A 16,859-nucleotide genomic window follows, 5' to 3' on the forward strand; every position below is an offset into this window, starting at 1 on the left:
ACCGGTTGCAGCAGACCAAGCTCTCTCAGTCGATCCAATGCCAGCTCTCCCAGCCAGACACCTTCGACATACCTCCCGTACTCCTCACGATGACACCAAAAACACCACAGTCAACGCCAGGCGAGGCCGCCGCCAGACCGCCCTCAGTGTTATCAGAACTGCCGATCTGCATGGGCTAGTAGTTAGCTTAGCTGGCCTCGCTTTCATATCCTATCAGACTGCCCTCGGTGTTTCCTGTTCAGGCCCAGCTCCAGGCAGGGCCGTGGTCCCTGGGCCCACAGGACGCGGCAGACCAAGCTCTCCCAGCCGATCCAGCGCCAGCTCTCCAGCCATCAAACGAAGACATAAACTTAGATGTGGAAAAAGACACCGCATGGACGATACTGGGTGGGGCTGCTGCAAACGCAAGTTCATGGCGCCATCTTGCCACACCGGTACTGGGTGAGGCTGCTGCAAACGTGAATTCGCGCCGCCATCCTTCCACACCGGAAGTATAGTACTACTACTACTTTTGGCTGCTCCCATTAGGGGTCACCACAGCGGATCATCCGTTTCCATTTCTTCCTGTCTTCTGCATCTTCCTCTGTCACACCAGCCACCTGCATGTCTTCCCTCACCACATCCATAAACCTCCTCTTTGGCCTTCCTCTTCCCTAGCAACTCCATATTCAGCATCCTTCTCCCAATATACCCAGCATCTCTCCTCCACACATGTCCAGGCCATCTCAATCTTGCCTCTCTTGCTTTGTCTCCAAACCGTCTAACCTGAGCGGTCCCTCTAATATACTCGTTCCTAATCCTGTTCTTCTTCGTTACTCCCAGTGAAAATCTTAGCATCTTCAACCCTGCCACCTCCAGCTCCGCCTCCTGTCTTTTCGTCAGTGCCACTGTCTCCAAACCATATAACATAGCTGGTCTCACAACCATCTTGTAATCCTTCCCTTTAAATCTTGCTGGTACCCTTCTGTCTCAAATCACTCCTGACACCGGAAGTATAGTAAATAGTAAAAAAAAAAGAAAGTAAATAGGGGTGTATTAAAATTGGGGTGTATGATAATACACTCCTATTTAACAAGGTATCCCATCCATCTCTTACCCTTTCTGGGTAAGAACAGGTTTATCTCAAAGGGTTTCACAGTCCATCATTATTGATCAGCCATAGATTGATTAGTTATCGAAACACTGGCTGATCCAATATGTCAGAAAAAAAAAACCCAAGAAAGAAACGCATCCGCCGTTATCCAATGGTACCATTTGCAAAATCTATCTCCACCGCACCGCTTTTGCTTTTTAGGAAGTTCAACCATATCAATTAATGAGGCTGATATAAATTTAATGGTGTCTGTTCAAACATGCCCCGACTATCCAATAAGCTCGAATGGATTCATTAATTTGAAGAATGTGAGGATGACTGGATAACTACACCCCAAACCCGTTAAATCACCCCGTCAACTCGACTGCTGTGACAAACATTACTTTATCTAACTTTACTAATTGTTGCTGCATTGGTGCAGCGTCAGCAGTAATGTGGACGTTGTACTGGACCGTTGTGGTGAAGAGCTTGCTGAGCTGGAAGACAAAGCTCTGTTTACCAGTCAATCTTCGTTCCAACCCTCACCGATGGTCGTGAGCTTTGGGTAGTGACCGAAAGGGTGAGATCGCAGCTACAAACTGCTGAAATGAGTTTTCCCTGTAGGGTGTCTGGGCTCAGCCTTAAGAGATAGGGTGAGGAGCTCGGACATCTGGAGGGAGCTCGGAGTAGAGCCGCTGCTCCTTCCCTTCGCAAGGAGCCAGTTGAGGTGGTTCGGGCAACTGATTAGGATGCCTCCTGGGCGCCTTCCTTTGGAGGTTTTCCGGGCACGTCCAACTGGGAGGAGACCCCGGGGTAGACCCAGAACCCACTGGAGGGACTACATGTCCAATCTGGCCTGGGAACGCCTTGGGATCCCCCAGGAGGAGCTGGAGGGCGTTGCTGGGAGAGGGACGTCTGGAGTGCCCTACTTAGCTTGCTGCCACCATGACCCGACCCCAGAGAAGCGGCTGAAGATGAGATGAGATGAGACTAATTGTTCTGGTTTTCAACTGAATTTACTGTTTTCCATCTTGATTCATTATTTTTGCCCTCTTCCTCCCCTCCTAAACACCAAGTCATGGACGTCCTTCCCACTTCATTGTTCTTGCTTGTCCATCTGTGTGACGGCCTACCTGTATCTAGCTAGATAACCTGTCTGTTTCCTTGTCCGGTTGTTGGTCTGTCTAGGAATTCACCCGTCTGTCTACAAGAACGGAAAAGAAAATGGCCTTGTGTCTGTCCTCGGCTGTCTCTACTCCTTCATCCTGTTTGCTTCCTCAGCTGCTTTGTGTGCTTTTTTCACTGCATGCTATTCCACCTCTTCCCCCCCTTTTTTTGCTTCTTTTTTACATTATTACATCATTCTCTGAACAAACCCTGCTCTTATAGGTGAGTAAGAAAGATGTGCTGCGAGCAGATTCATGTCTCACCATCAAAATGTGATCTGCAACAGACGGAGAGAGAAAAGAAAAAGATGGGGGGGGGGGAATCACGACGGGAAACATAACAACGCTTTCACATTGATTTGGGAAGATACTCAATTTCCCTTGCTTGGTGCGCTGTTGGTAGGTAATAGCAGCCACAGCCATCCCTGACGAATGTTAAATTTAGTTAACGACTCCCCCTCCTGTCTCCAGCTGTTTAATAGGTGGTGTTAGCACTCGGCATTACTCCTCCAGACCTCAGACCAGCCGCAGTAACCCCTGTGTGTGTTTGATCGGCTGTTATTTACTCTCGTTTGCCCTGCAGACTCCTGTGTTTCTATGGCTGTTTGCACGGTTAAGTGTGTGTGTGTGTGTGTGTGTGTGTGTGTGTGTGTGTGTGTGTGTGTGTGTGTGTGTGTGTGTCGCATGAGCAGCACGCCTTTGTGTGTGTTGTCTAATCTCTACTTTGTTGTGTCTCAGGTTCTATTTGGGTCGGAGGCCGGTGGTGGTGATAGCAGACCCTGATATGCTCAGACAGGTGATGGTCAAGCAGTTCAGCAGCTTTCCCAACAGAGTGGTAAGCAATCCAATGACACACTTCTACACACACGTGCACACATGCACACAATTCGCACATTCACAGACACCCACATAGACAAAGAAAATCCTATGTCACAGTAAAAAACAATATTTGGACTATGGCCGAACTCGATGAAGCAGCAATAATTGGCAACACTTTTTTCGGGAGGGCGGCGGAGTCGGCTTGTGTTCATCACATGAATGCGTCTCTGTGTGTGTCGGAAAAAGTAGTGGTTCGGCCTGGATTCGCCTCGTCACAGAAGTGGCGAGGCATCTCCTTTGAGACTGCCGGCCGGAGAGATGCAGTTGGTGAACGCATGCAGTATGAGGATGGGTGTTTGAACTAGAATAGGGATTGATTGGCCAGTAAATTGGGAGAAAAAGGGAAAAATCGGAAATAACTAACTAATCATAAAAAAAACTATATTTGAAGGGGTGTCCGGGTGGTGTGGCGGTCTATTCCGTTGCCTACCAACACGTGGATTGCCGGTTCGAATCTCCGCGTTACCTTCGGCTTGGTCGGGTGTCCCTACAGACACAATTGGCCATGTCTGCGGGTAGGAAGCCGGATGTGGGTATGTGTCGTGGTTGCTGCACTAGCGACTCCTCTGGTCGGTCGGGGCACCTCTTCGGGGGGAGGGACTGGGGGTAATAGCGTGATCTTTCCACGTGCTACGTCCCCCTGGTGAAACTCCTCACTGCCAGGTGAAAAGAAGCAGCTGGCGACTCCACATGTCGGAGGAGGCATGTGGTAGTCTGCAGCCCTCCCTGGATTGACAGAGGGGGTGGAGCAGCAACCAGGACGGCTTGGAAGAGTGGGGTGATTGGCCGGATACAATTGACAATTGGGGAGAAAATAAAAAACAAAAAAAACAATATTTGATATACTACGATAAGCATTATAATATATAATTATAAGAAAAGCCAAATGGTTCCATGAAAAAAATTAAAAGGAAATGGCAGGATTAACATAAAATCATTTTGCCTCAATTTTGGAAAACAAATGTGGTGATGGTCTTCAAATTGTCTGTCAGAAGTTGTTTGACATGGCCTCTAGTCTCCAGAGACCAAGCTTAGTTATATGCTGCCTGTATGTATGTGTGTGTGTGTGTAAAAGAAAGATACTGCGTTATTTGACACTATTTCAAATTGAGCCCATTCAAATATTGTTAAAAGCAAGATAACGTGTGTGTTTCTTGAATTGTGGAGAATGGCGTGTCGGATGGGCCATCTTTTCCCGTCCGCGGTGCCCCTGTGCTCCGCCTGACCCATGTCCCTGTTACCAAACCTTTAACCTGTTCATTGAAACAGGGGATATTTTCCTACTTTTTTGACAAATTGGTATAACTACTGTATGTTTATGAAACACATCCGCAACGCTTTTTCGCCAAAGATTATTAAAAATTATTTGGTTTCCACTTTCCAGTGCTGCACACCCACCTCTAATGAAACAAGTTGTTTGGGTGGTCATCAATAAGGTATTAGTGCTATTCTTTAGCTGCTGCTCTAATTGGCTGGCAGTATCGCTGGCCCTGCCCCCCTCCTTGATAGACACTTTAGCTGCTCAACCAGAGGCTGCCTTGTTCTCGGCATGGGCGGGCTCAGGCAAAATCTGAGTTGATTCAGTTCCTGGTGGCTTGCTCAAATGTTTCATCATATAAAACAAGCTGGTGAAACAGAGATGTTATTCCAGTGCTAGAGGTACTACTCCTCACTGACGGAAAAATTCACTCCGAAACTAGACAAATCCGGTTTTCCATAATTCCCTGTAACGCAAATCCCTCGGAGAGTTATTTGTCCCCCGATACAGAGCAAAGGAGAGTAGGAAATGACAAAATGGAGAAAAAGATAAATTATGAGAGACGAGCACAATACTATCTACACACAACAACATAGCATTGCATATAGGACAATATGGTACACAACACAGGAGAGTTGTGTAGCAAACTTGGTAATTCGAGACATACCACAGAAGTGGAAATGGCAGCAGAGGAGCCGAGGAGCCAGCCAGGGTCGATCAGAGTTGAACAGTACAGCTAGTAGGTGTCCTGAGGTATCACAGCCACAACTCATAATAGGTTGACACATGCATCAGAAAGGGGTCACGGGGTCGCCATCACCTTGATCATCCTTCATACTGGCCCGGCGCTGTACAAGGCCCGTGAAATGTCACAAGGAGATGAAGCAGGAAAATCAATGGAAACATTCTATGGCTCTTATGTTTTGTTTTTAACACACAACTGCTCTCCCTCCCTCTCTCCCCCCTTTCTGTCTGTCCGTCTCTCTCTCTCTGTCTCTCTCTGTCTCGGTCTCTCTATCTCTCTCTATCCCTCCCTCTCTCTCCCTCCCTCCCTCCCTCCCTCTCTCCCTGTCTCTCTTGTTCTCTCTCTCTCCCTCCCTCTCTCTTTCTCTCTCTGTCTCTTGCTCTCTCTCGCTCTCTCGTTCTCTCACTTTCTCTCTCTATCCCTCCCTCTCTCTCTGTCTGTCTCGCTCTTGTTCTCTGTCTCTCTCTGTCCCTCCCCCCTCTGTCTCCCTCTCTCCCCCTCCCTCTCTCGTTCTCTTTCTCTCTCTTGCTCTGTCTCTCTCGCTCTCTCTCTCGACCCCCCCCCCCGTCTTTCTCAAACACACATACACGTGCATATATACACTACCGTTCAAAAGTTTGGGATCACATTGAAATGTCCATATTTTTGAAGGAAAAGCACTGTACTTTTCAATGAAGATAACTTTAAACTAGTCTTAACTTTAAAGAAATACACTCTATACATTGCTAATGTGGTAAATGACTATTCTAGCTGCAAATGTCTGGTTTTTGGTGCAATATCTACATAGGTGTATAGAGGCCCATTTCAAGCAACTATCACTCCAGTGTTCTAATGGTACAATGTGTTTGCTCATTGGCTCAGAAGGCTAATTGATGATTAGAAAACCCTTGTGCAATCATATTCACACAACCTAAAACAGTTTAGCTCGTTACAGAAGCTACAAAACTGACCTTCCTTTGAGCAGATTGAGTTTCTGGAGCATCACATTTGTGGGGTCAATTAAACGCTCAAAATGGCCAGAAAAAGAGAACTTTCATCTGAAACTCGACAGTCTATTCTTGTTCTTAGAAATGAAGGCTATTCCATGCGAGAAATTGCTAAGAAATTGGAGATTTCCTACACCGGTGTGTACTACTCCCTTCAGAGGACAGCACAAACAGGCTCTAACCAGAGTAGAAAAAGAAGTGGGAGGCCGCGTTGCACAACTGAGCAAGAAGATAAGTACATTAGAGTCTCTAGTTTGAGAAACAGACGCCTCACAGGTCCCCAACTGGCATCTTCATTAAATAGTACCCGCAAAACACCAGTGTCAACATCTACAGTGAACAGGCGGCTGCGGGATTCTGGGCTTCAGGGCAGAGTGGCAAAGAAAAAGCCATATCTGAGACTGACCAATAAAAGAAAAAGATTAAGATGGGCAAAAGAACACAGACATTGGACAGAGGAAGACTGGAAAAAAGTGTTGTGGACGGATGAATCCAAGTTTGAGGTGTTTGGATCACAAAGAAGAACGTTTGTGAGACGCAGAACAAATGAAAAGATGCTGGAAGAATGCCTGACGCCATCTGTTAAGCATGGTGGAGGTAATGTGATGGTCTGGGGTTGCTTTGGTGCTGGTAAGGTGGGAGATTTGTACAGGGTAAAAGGGATTCTGAATAAGGAAGGCTATCACTCCATTTTGCAACGCCATGCCATACCCAGTGGACAGCGCTTGATTGGAGCCAATTTCATCCTACAACAGGACAATGACCCTAAACACACCTCCAAATTGTGCAAGAACTATTTAGAGCAGAAGCAGGCAGCTGGTATTCTATCGGTAATGGAGTGGCCAGCGCAGTCACCAGATCTGAACCCCATTGAGCTGTTGTGGGAGCAGCTTGACCGTATGGTACGCAAGAAGTGCCCATCCAACCAATCCAACTTGTGGGAGCTGCTTCTGGAAGCGTGGGGTGCAATTTCTCCAGATTACCTCAACAAATTAACAGCTAGAATGCCAAAGGTCTGCAATGCTGTAATTGCTGCAAATGGAGGATTCTTTGACGAAAGCAAAGTTTGATGTAAAAAAAATCTTATTTCAAATACAAATCATTATTTCTAACCTTGTCAATGTCTTGACTCTATTTTCTATTCATTTCACAACATATGGTGGTGAATAAGTGTGACTTTTCATGGAAAACACAAAATTGTTTGGGTGATCCCAAACTTTTGAACGGTAGCGTACATTTTGGCTTTTCCGTACGGATGAAGAATGTAATTAACAACATTCATTCCCAAGCCCCTAATGCTAACCTTACCCATCAGCACTGCATGCCTAACCCTCATCTTAACCTCATCCTGATTAAAACCTTAACCCCTTAGCCTAGCCCTAAAACTAAACTGGACCCTCCAATAAGTGATGATCGGCAAAAAAGCCCTACTAAGCTCAAAAGTCCTCACTTCCCTACATATGTGGGGACTCGTGGTCCCCATATATTTCGGAATACAAAGTAGAAACACACACATGCGTGACACAGACTTCTGTGGACATGTTGTCTCAAATAAAACTGTTTTACATGTGCTTTCAGCAGTGGTTTTGCAGCACGGGTTCCTCTCATCTCCTGTGTATGTCGGTGTTGTGTGGTTTTGCAGCGCTGGTTCCTCTCATCTCCTGTGTATGTCGGTGTTGTGTGGTTTCGTGTGCATGTTTGGAGGTACAGATTTAAGAGCTTGTGCGAGGTTACATATTTGATGCTTTGCTATGTATTGGCCACATGGCATCGTCAAATTAATTTTGTGAAGCTGAAAAATGGTGTTGCCTGTAGAGAACCGTCTCGGCATCTCAAGCAGGCAGCGGTAGGAAACCCATAAAAGACTCATTACAAAATCCCCCACCGGCCATTGTTGCCGCATGACGCTGTAAGGCAAATGCCATTCATTGATTTAGTGAAGTCAAATGAAATACAAGTACAGTACATTTCCACAAAAAAACTTGTAATTTGTGATTTATTGCAGCAGTTTAAATGAGCTCGAATACAGCCAAAGAATATAGATGAGTAAGAACTTTATTGTGTAGAGGCTTGTGGTGGGGTTTTTTTTTTCTTCTCTCTATTTGTCATTACATTGTACAAGTCCTGGTGATGATAACTACTATTGTCAGCAGGAGCATGCAGGACTTGAACCTACCGGCACATCAGGAGTCCTTCCTTAGACTGTCATTTAGGAGTAAATGCAAAGCGATATTTCTCGACAGTCTAAAGAGAGACACAATTATGTGAAAAGCATTTACACAGAAAGCAAGCAAACTTAAATAAAGTAGACAATAGGGTCGCGTTGGGAAGTGTAGAATCAACTCTCCATATCGGCAAGTAAGAAAGAAAAGAAGAAAGCAACTTCATTTTTTCATTGCACAGGTTACAATGACATGTGTTCTCTGCATTTAGCCCATCATATTGTATAGGAGCAGTGGGCAGCTGCAGCACCCGGGGACCAACTGCAGTTCTTCTTTACATTGCCTTTCTCAGGGGCACAGACAGAAGTATTAACCCTAACACGCATATCTTTTTGATGGTGGGAGGAAACCGCAGCACCCGGAGGAAACCCACGCAGACACGGGGAGAACATGCAAACTCCACACAGAAAGGACCTGGGACGGCCTAGGGTTCGAACCCAGGACCTTCTTGCTGTGAGGCAACAGCGCTAACCACTGGGCTACCATGCTGCCAAGGAGTACTCTATCCATCCATACATTATCCAAACCGCTTATCCTGCCCTCAGGGTCACAGGGATACTGGAGCCCATCCCAGCAGTCATCGGGCGGCAGGCGGGAGACACCCTGGATAGGCTGCCAGGCCATCATCCCACCTTAAATTTCCTTTAGCACGAGACGCCATATCCCCACCGGCCGGAGTTATTAATGAACCTGCACTCCAAGCTCTCCTGAGATGGAGGTTCAATAAAGAATCATTCTTATGACTTCCAGAAGTAGGCTGAATGCATATAGATGCTTTCTCCACACAGGGAAGAACACAAAGAAGGTAAAGAGCATAAATAAGAAACATGCAACAAACAACATAAAGGTCGTCAGGTAGCAATGCTTTATATTCCTCTGGAGTTCTCCGCTGCTGTTGTATTTCTGCCTCAGAGGCCCCCGGGGTCTCAAAGGATCTAGGCGATGATCAAACTCACCGGACTGAACAGGAATAACGCAACTGGACAGGCTCTCTGACTCTTCCATCTACTGTCAAGATGATTTCGCCAGCTGGCTTGGTGGGCCGGTGGAATGAAATAATGATCCAGGGAATTGACAGCGGGTCGGGTGGGTGGGTTGTGTGTGATGGGGGTGCTGCTGCAGCTGCTGCTGGTAGGGGTGCTCGGGGCGGCGGGTGTGGATATGGATGGGATTTTTTTTTTCCACTATGTATTTCGCACACACTGAATTCCCAATAAAATGAAAACAATATTCGGGGGGGGGGTTCTTGTGTGTGTAGATGGGAGTTTTCATATACGATGCACAAAATAGATTTTTGCCCCCCGCCAGTGCCAATATGAGTACACACCTGTGGTATAACAAATTGTAATAGATTATTTTGTGCCTGTCCTGTCCTGTCTGATCTGTCCAGGCTTTTCGCTCTTCCACCAGACCGCTCAGCGACTGTCTACTGATGCTGAGGGATGAACGCTGGAAGAGAGTACGAAGCGTCCTCACCCCGTCCTTCAGCGCTGCCAAGATGAAAGAGGTGAGCGTGACCTCCGAATCCTTTCTGCACTTCTCGTCGCCTCTCTCTTTTGCTCCTCTAACCCCGATCAGCATCTCTTTTTTCACCGTCACACATTCTACCCTTTAGTTCTTTGCCACCTGCCTTGCTTTTTTATTTCTTTTTTTTTGCATCTCTAGAGCTGAGTGATATGTAAATATCCGTATCATGATATGAGACCAGATATTGTCTGGGATTTTGGTTATCGTAACATTGTGATATAACTTACCTGTTGTCATTCCCTGATCTTAAAGGGTGCATTGCGGTAAAGCGACATTGTTTTCTGAACTCGTCAGACTGGTGGTTTTATAACTATGGGTCGCGACCCACAAATGGGTCACAGCAGAGAGGCAGGTGGGTCACAGTAGGCTTATTGTTTGGTGACAGAGAAAAAATCCCGCACTTTTGTGTCAATGAAGACAACACAATGATTTAATATGTATTCCCATGTATCACTTGATTATTTATTTTTTTTATCGCTGACATGATTTTCTGTTTCATTTAAAGACTGAAAATGGGAAAGCTGCATTGTTTTTTTTTGTGGCTTTTTTCCCCCTCTTTCCCCCCCCAATTTTACGTGGCCAATTACCCCACTCTTCCGAGCCATCCCGGTCGCTGTTCCACCCCCTCTGCCGATCGGGGAGGGCTGCAGACTACCACATGCCTCCTCCGATACATGTGGAGTCGCCAGCCGCTTCTTTTCACCTGACAGTGAGGAGTTTCACCAGGGGGACATAGCGCGTGGGAGGATCACGCTATTCCCCATAGTTCCCCCTCCCCCTGAACAGGCACCCTGACTGACCAGAGGAGGCGCTAGTGCAGCGACCAGGACACATACCCACTTCTGGCTTCCCACCCACAGACACAGCCAATTGTGTCTGTAGGGGATGACCAACCAAGCCGGAGGTAACACGGGGATTCGAACCAGCGATCCCCGTGTTGGTAGGTGCTGCATTGTTGAACAATGTAGAAAGGATTTTTGAATATGTCGCTCTCTGACAGGTAATCATTTATTGCTTGGGGCGGCACAGTGGCCCAGTGGTTAGCACTGTTGCCTCACAAGAAGGTGCTGAGTTCGAACCCCAGGCTGACCCAGGTCCTTCCTGTGTGGAGTTTGCTTGTTCTCCCCGTATCTGTTTCCTCCGGGTGCTCCGGTTTCCTCCCACCATCAAAAAGACATGCACGTTAGGGTTAATACTCCTGCCTGTGCCCCTGAGCAAGGCAGTAGAAAGAAGAACTGGAGTTGGTCTTCAGGTGCTGCAGCTGCCCACTGCTCCTATACAATAGGATGGGTTAAATGCAGGAGAAAAATTTCATTGTAACCGCTCAATGACAACATAAAGTGGCCTTCTTTCTTTCTTTCTTGTTTCAATGCACAAAATATTTTGTGGATCCCAGGCCAAAAAGTATCACTACAGGTGGGTTATGGCATGAGAAAGCTTGGGAAAACTTGTATTAGATTGTTTGCACCGCTTCCGGTGGGGGAAGATGGCGGCGCGAATTCACATTTGCGGCAGCCTCACCTAGTACCATCCATGCAGTGTCTTTGTCCACGTCTGCGTCTACAAATTTGTCTTTGTTTGTTGGCTGAGAGAGCTGGCGCTGGATCGGCTGCGAGAGCTTGGTCTGCTGTGCTGTGGGCCCAGGGACTGCGGCCTTGCCCAGAGCTGCACCTGAGGAGGTAACAGCAAGGGCCGTATGACAGGACGCAGAAGTGGGGCAGGCTAAGCTAACTTCCAGCCCATGCAGACTGACAGTTCCGATAAGACTGAGGGCGGTCTGACGGGGGCCTCACCTGGTGTTTTTGGTGTCGTCGTATGGAGTGCCAGGAGGTGTGTCAGGGGTGCCTGGCTTGGAGAGCTGGCGCTGGATCAGCTTGGAGGGCTTGGTCTGCTTCATCCGGTTGCCACAGGGACCACGGCCCCTGCCCGGAGCTGCGCCCGAGGAGGAAACACGGAGGGTGGTCTGACAGGATGTGTAATCGGAGCAGACAAAGTGTTCCTGATTCCTTACCTTCTTGGTCATCACGTCCCCATTACCAACGATCATTTCTCCACATTTTCTTGTAAATATCTCATGAAAGCACCAACAGCCATCCACAAAATACTATCGTCACGTAATCAATGTCGAGGCATTCACTGAAAAATATTGTGATGTGTAATTTGGTCAATACCACACGGCCCCACTTGATGTACTTCTCTCTCATCCTTTACTATCTAGTCCGCTGGCTTATCTTCTACCCCCCCCTCAAAATCCTTCTCTCCTTTACATTCAAGCCGGCCAGTTATCGTCACTTAAAATGCTCTTCATGTGCGTCTCTAATCTGCTTCAGATACACGACATCATTGAATATTCATCCGTAGGCTTTAACAATGAGCTTTTCACATGCTCGTCCACGTCCAGCTGTATCATGCGTTTATCTTGCATGTCCATTTAGGACCCGCAGCTGTTGTTTCTCTTCGCCATCTATTCAAACCCTGCAGTTTGTACAAGCGCTGTCCCTTGATATGATGACGGAAAGGTTGTCTTCAGTTGTACAGATTTAGACGTGGTTAGAAACCTCCCTCCTCATTCTCATCCTCGTTCTGCATGTGTGGACTTGCACGGAAACTGAGAACAGACTGCTGATGCAGAAGCTGTAAACAGTGTCAGAGGAGCCCGGTGTGCGACGTAGCAGGTTGTAACTGTGTGGAAAATGAAATCTTGTCTCCATAGCGGATCCCCGGGTTATTTCATTTAATTCACAGCCGATGCAGTTATGTTCGAATGGCGCACAGAGGCCCGGCTCCTGTGTATGCTGTGACACCACAAGTGCAATTACAATTTGACAAACACGGGGCTGGTTTATAGATGAAAGAAGGTCATGATGACCATCTGTTGGAGCTTTGTGATTCATAAATGTGCTTTTCTAGGTAGGTCTCTTCCTCTACCTTACTTTGCCTTCTTTTCTTTCTTTTACCCAAAGACACATGCTACAAACAAGGGGGGTTCAGGTTTCACTGCTGTTACTAACTTTTACTGATCGATTGATTGCCCCCCTTTTTCCCCCAATTGTATCCAGCCAATTACCCCACTCTTTCGGAGCTGTCCCGGTCGCTGCTCCACCCCCTCTGCCGATCCGGGGAGGGCTGCAGACTACCACATGCCTCCTCTGATACATGTGGAGTCACCAGCCGCTGCTTTTCACCTGAGAGTGAGGAGTTTCACCAGGGGGACGTAGCGTATGGGAGGATCATGCTATTTCCCCCCAGTTCCCCCGAACAGGTGCCCCGACCGACCAGAGGAGGCGTTACTGCAGCGACCAGGACACATACCCACACCCGGCTTCCCACCCGCAGACATGGCCAATTGTGTCTGTAGGGACGCCCGACCAAGCCGGCGGTAACACGGGGATTTGAACCGGCGATCCCCATGTTGGTAGGCAACAGAATAGACCGCCATGCCACCCGGACGCCCCAACACAAGGCATTTTGCTGATAATAGTTCATGTTAACAACTTATTTAGGCATGCTTTTATCAAAGCTGTTTTCCGGACTGATGCATGCAGCAATGTAATTGCACAACACATTTTAAAATTAAGATTTAAGAAACCTGATAATAACACTACTGCAATCTAAATTTCATTTGGATTGGAAGTAAACCGTGATTTTCTCTCCACTCTGACAAGTAAGGATTGCTTAACTGTGATGTACAAGGACCAAGTCGTGGGCTTGGATGAGCACAGCAGAAGCCTATGATTACTCGTGAGCAAGGCGGGAAGAGAGTGGAAATAAGAGGGAGAGAAGGATGTGAGTGCTCATTTAGATGGGAAATTAACCTGTAATTACTGTTCTGTTTGGTTGCCACCATCACAGCCTCAGTCACTGCTTTCAGTGGCCCACTTCCAATGTCCACCCTCTGGACTGGGTGAGGACTGGGCCCTTAACGACTTAATTGACGTCACCTGTGAGCTCAGCTGTAGTACGCGAGTGTGAGGATTCGAAATGACATAAAAGGAAGAACTGGGACACTTTACTATGCAGGAAATGCAGCATATAATTAGCATTAGCCACTTAATCCTCTGCTGCGGTGTTGCCTTCAGGCAACGGAACGTTTTCTTAAGCCCCATGTCCAGTACGTGTTTCTTGAAATGATTGCAACCAGCCCGAATGGTCAAAAACCTATCAAAGAACAGTCCAATGGGGCGTCTGTGTAGCATAGCAGTCTATTCCGTTTCCTACCAGTATGGGGATTGCCGGTTCGAAACCCCATGTTGCCTCCGGCTTGGTCGGGCGTCTGTACAGACACAATTGGCTGTGTCTAAGGGTGGGAAGCCAGATGTGGGTATGTGTCCTGGTCGCTGGACTAGCGGCTCCTCTGGTCGGTCAGGGTGCCTGTTCGGGGGGGAGGGGGAACTGGGGGGAATAGCGTGATCCTCCCACGTGCTACATCCCCCTGGTGAAGCTCCTCACTGTCGGGTGAAAAGAAGAGGCTGGCGACTCCACATGTATCGGAGGAGGCATGTGGTAGTCTGTAGCCCTCCCCGGATCGGCAGAGGGGGTGGAGCAGTGACCGGGACAGCTCGAAAAGAGTGGGGTAATTGGCCAGATACTACAATTGGGGAGAAAAAGAGGGGGGGGGAATCCAAAAGAAAAAAAAGAACAGTCTGATAAGGTTTGGGAATCACTATTAAGCATCATTTGAAGGTGGGACTTGCTGTGCTGACACATGGTCCCAGCAGCACATGGTGTGAGAGGAAGTGAAGATTATTTGCTTTAGTAATCATATTCAAAGTCACACGGACTGTAAATAGAATATATGTGTGTGTATGACGGTGTAGAGAAGCCTTTTGTCAGGTTTTATGAAGTATATTGTGCATGTTCAGAAAATCAGTTTTTTCTTTTCATTGTGCAATAATGAGAGAAGGAAGCGGGGGGCCCACGGCTCCCGTCCCTAACCAGGATGTCCGCTTGGACAATACCTCCGACTGTCAAATAATGTGTGACAAGAAGGGAAGATGCTGGGTTCCTGTGTGCACAGGAACACCCAAAGTGATGTGCAAAAAGTGCAATGTAGTGAATCGGGAAGTCTCCAGCAAGGCTGGATCGCTCTAGCGGGTCGTCGGGGAGCGCAGCCGGAAAAGACACTCAGATGTGGGGCTACAGGCAGAGATTGAGCAGTCTGGAATCTCGAAACGGACGTTCAGTGGCGCGAGGCCGGTTTTCGGTGCATGTGTCCCCGCTAACAGGTGTAGTGCGCCCTGGTGATGGAGGGGCAAAGACACCATTGGCGCAATATTTTGGGGTGGTGATGGGGTGGTCAAAAAATGAGTTTTGTCAATAAAATGTCCCAAAATGAACCAAGAAATTATATGGAATAATTTTTATCATGTGCAATCGAAACGTGTGCAGTAGAGGGTTAAGGACTATTTCTTGTTTTTTCTTTCTTTCTTTTTTAATGTCAACCGCAGTTTGATGAACTGCTCAGCTTGTTGATCGCTCCTTCTTCTCCCCAATTGTATGTGGCCAATTACCCCACTCATCTGAGCCGTCCCTGTCGCTGCTCCACCCCCTCTGCCAATCCGGGGAGGGCTGCAGATTATCACATGCCTCCTCCGATACATATGGAGTCGCCAGCCGCTGTGTGAGGAATTCTGCCAGGGGGGACGTAGTGCGTGGGAGGATGACACTATTCCTCCCAGTTCCCCCTCCCCCCCTGAACAGGTGCCCCGACCGACCAGAGGAGGCGCTAGCGCAGAGACCAGGACACACACCCACACCCAGCTTCCCATCCGCAGACACGGCCAATTGTCTTTAGGGATGCCCGATCAAGCTGGAGGTAACATGGGGATTCAAATCGGCGATCCCCGTGTTGGTAGGCAATGGAATACACCGTTACACTACCCAGACGCTCCTAATGCAAACGCTTGACTGAAAGTACAAATGAATTTAGAAATATTTCACTAGAAATAGTTAGCCAGGTGCTTACACTTCATGCCTGCAACATCCATGACAGTTTGTATTCATGTTTGGGAGTGCGGGACTTTCGGCTTTCAACCCAGTTCATCGGTTTCACTGTGAATTGTAGGCTGTATTTCATATTTCCAAATTTCTGTATATGGGTGTCAAAAATTCCACATCATAGCCTGTATGCACGTGCTTTTCTATAACTTAGACATCCCTTAAACCCTCTTTATGTTCAGACTGCATTCCTTAATGCTCAAATCCAGGATTTTTATTTAATTTGTTTCACTCTTCAGTTTTCTTTTTCCAAAGTGACTCCTATCTGATGTCAGTGTGACGAGACATCCGTCCCAACACGATTCTCATGCGCAAATGAACAATAACAATCCATGTGTCATGGCTGTGCTCAGCCGTTTCACATGCATTTTTTTTTCGAACACTGGTCAATAACAGTATGCATCCTCAGTTTTGGGTTGATTGGGGGCATTTCTCCAAAAAGGTCTAACATCAGTGACCTCACGGTCTGTCCACTAACACTTCAATCAGTGTCATATTTTTGCCCCAACTAATTGCAGCCATAGCATCATTTTGTCCTCGGAAATAACTGATTGGTACGTCGTAATGCTGATACAAGCCAGCCAATCCTGTCGATCCGTGCTATGGATGGAGCAAGGACGTAACTTTTGTTTGAGAGTGAGGGGGGCAAAGCAAAACAGGAGGTCTGGGGGGTCCTCCCCTGGGAAAAAAATTGCAATTCAAATCCCATTTCTGCCAGTGCTGCTTCTCCGTGCCTCACCCTCCCTGTCTTATATAGGTGCCGCCGCCTCTTCTGATCTCTGATATGAAAGCGGAGTCAAGTTATCCTATTGAACCCATGGTGTGTCTAACATTAAAGTAAGCTAGCAGTGAGAGAGACTGCTTCTCATACAGAAACAACAACTTAGTTTTGTATAGCGCCTTTCAAGGAACCCAAGGATGCTTAACACTACAGACCATAGGCCTTAGTAAAAAGGTAGGTTTTCAGTAGTCTTTTAAAATCATCCAAAGAAACAGCGTTGCAGCTC

At 47.4% G+C, this 16,859-nt stretch overlaps 1 protein-coding gene across 4 annotated transcripts in view; it reads left to right on the forward strand.

Annotated features, from left to right (window-relative positions):
- The window catches only part of tbxas1 (thromboxane A synthase 1 (platelet)), a 142,993-nt gene that overhangs the window by 56,529 nt on the left and 69,605 nt on the right, over nt 1–16,859 (forward strand). For all 4 annotated transcript variants that reach the window (XR_008810359.1, XM_056281469.1, XM_056281470.1 and 1 more), the window contains 2 exons: nt 2,977–3,073; nt 9,719–9,835. Coding sequence is in view for 3 of the 4 variants with exons in the window: in XM_056281469.1 (XP_056137444.1) it covers nt 2,977–3,073; nt 9,719–9,835 (214 nt within the window). In the remaining variant the exon portion in view is untranslated. The remainder of the gene's footprint in view (nt 1–2,976; nt 3,074–9,718; nt 9,836–16,859) is intronic.

Source organism: Lampris incognitus, chromosome 6 (assembly GCF_029633865.1).
Source record: "Lampris incognitus isolate fLamInc1 chromosome 6, fLamInc1.hap2, whole genome shotgun sequence".
Classification (NCBI taxonomy): domain Eukaryota; kingdom Metazoa; phylum Chordata; class Actinopteri; order Lampriformes; family Lampridae; genus Lampris; species Lampris incognitus.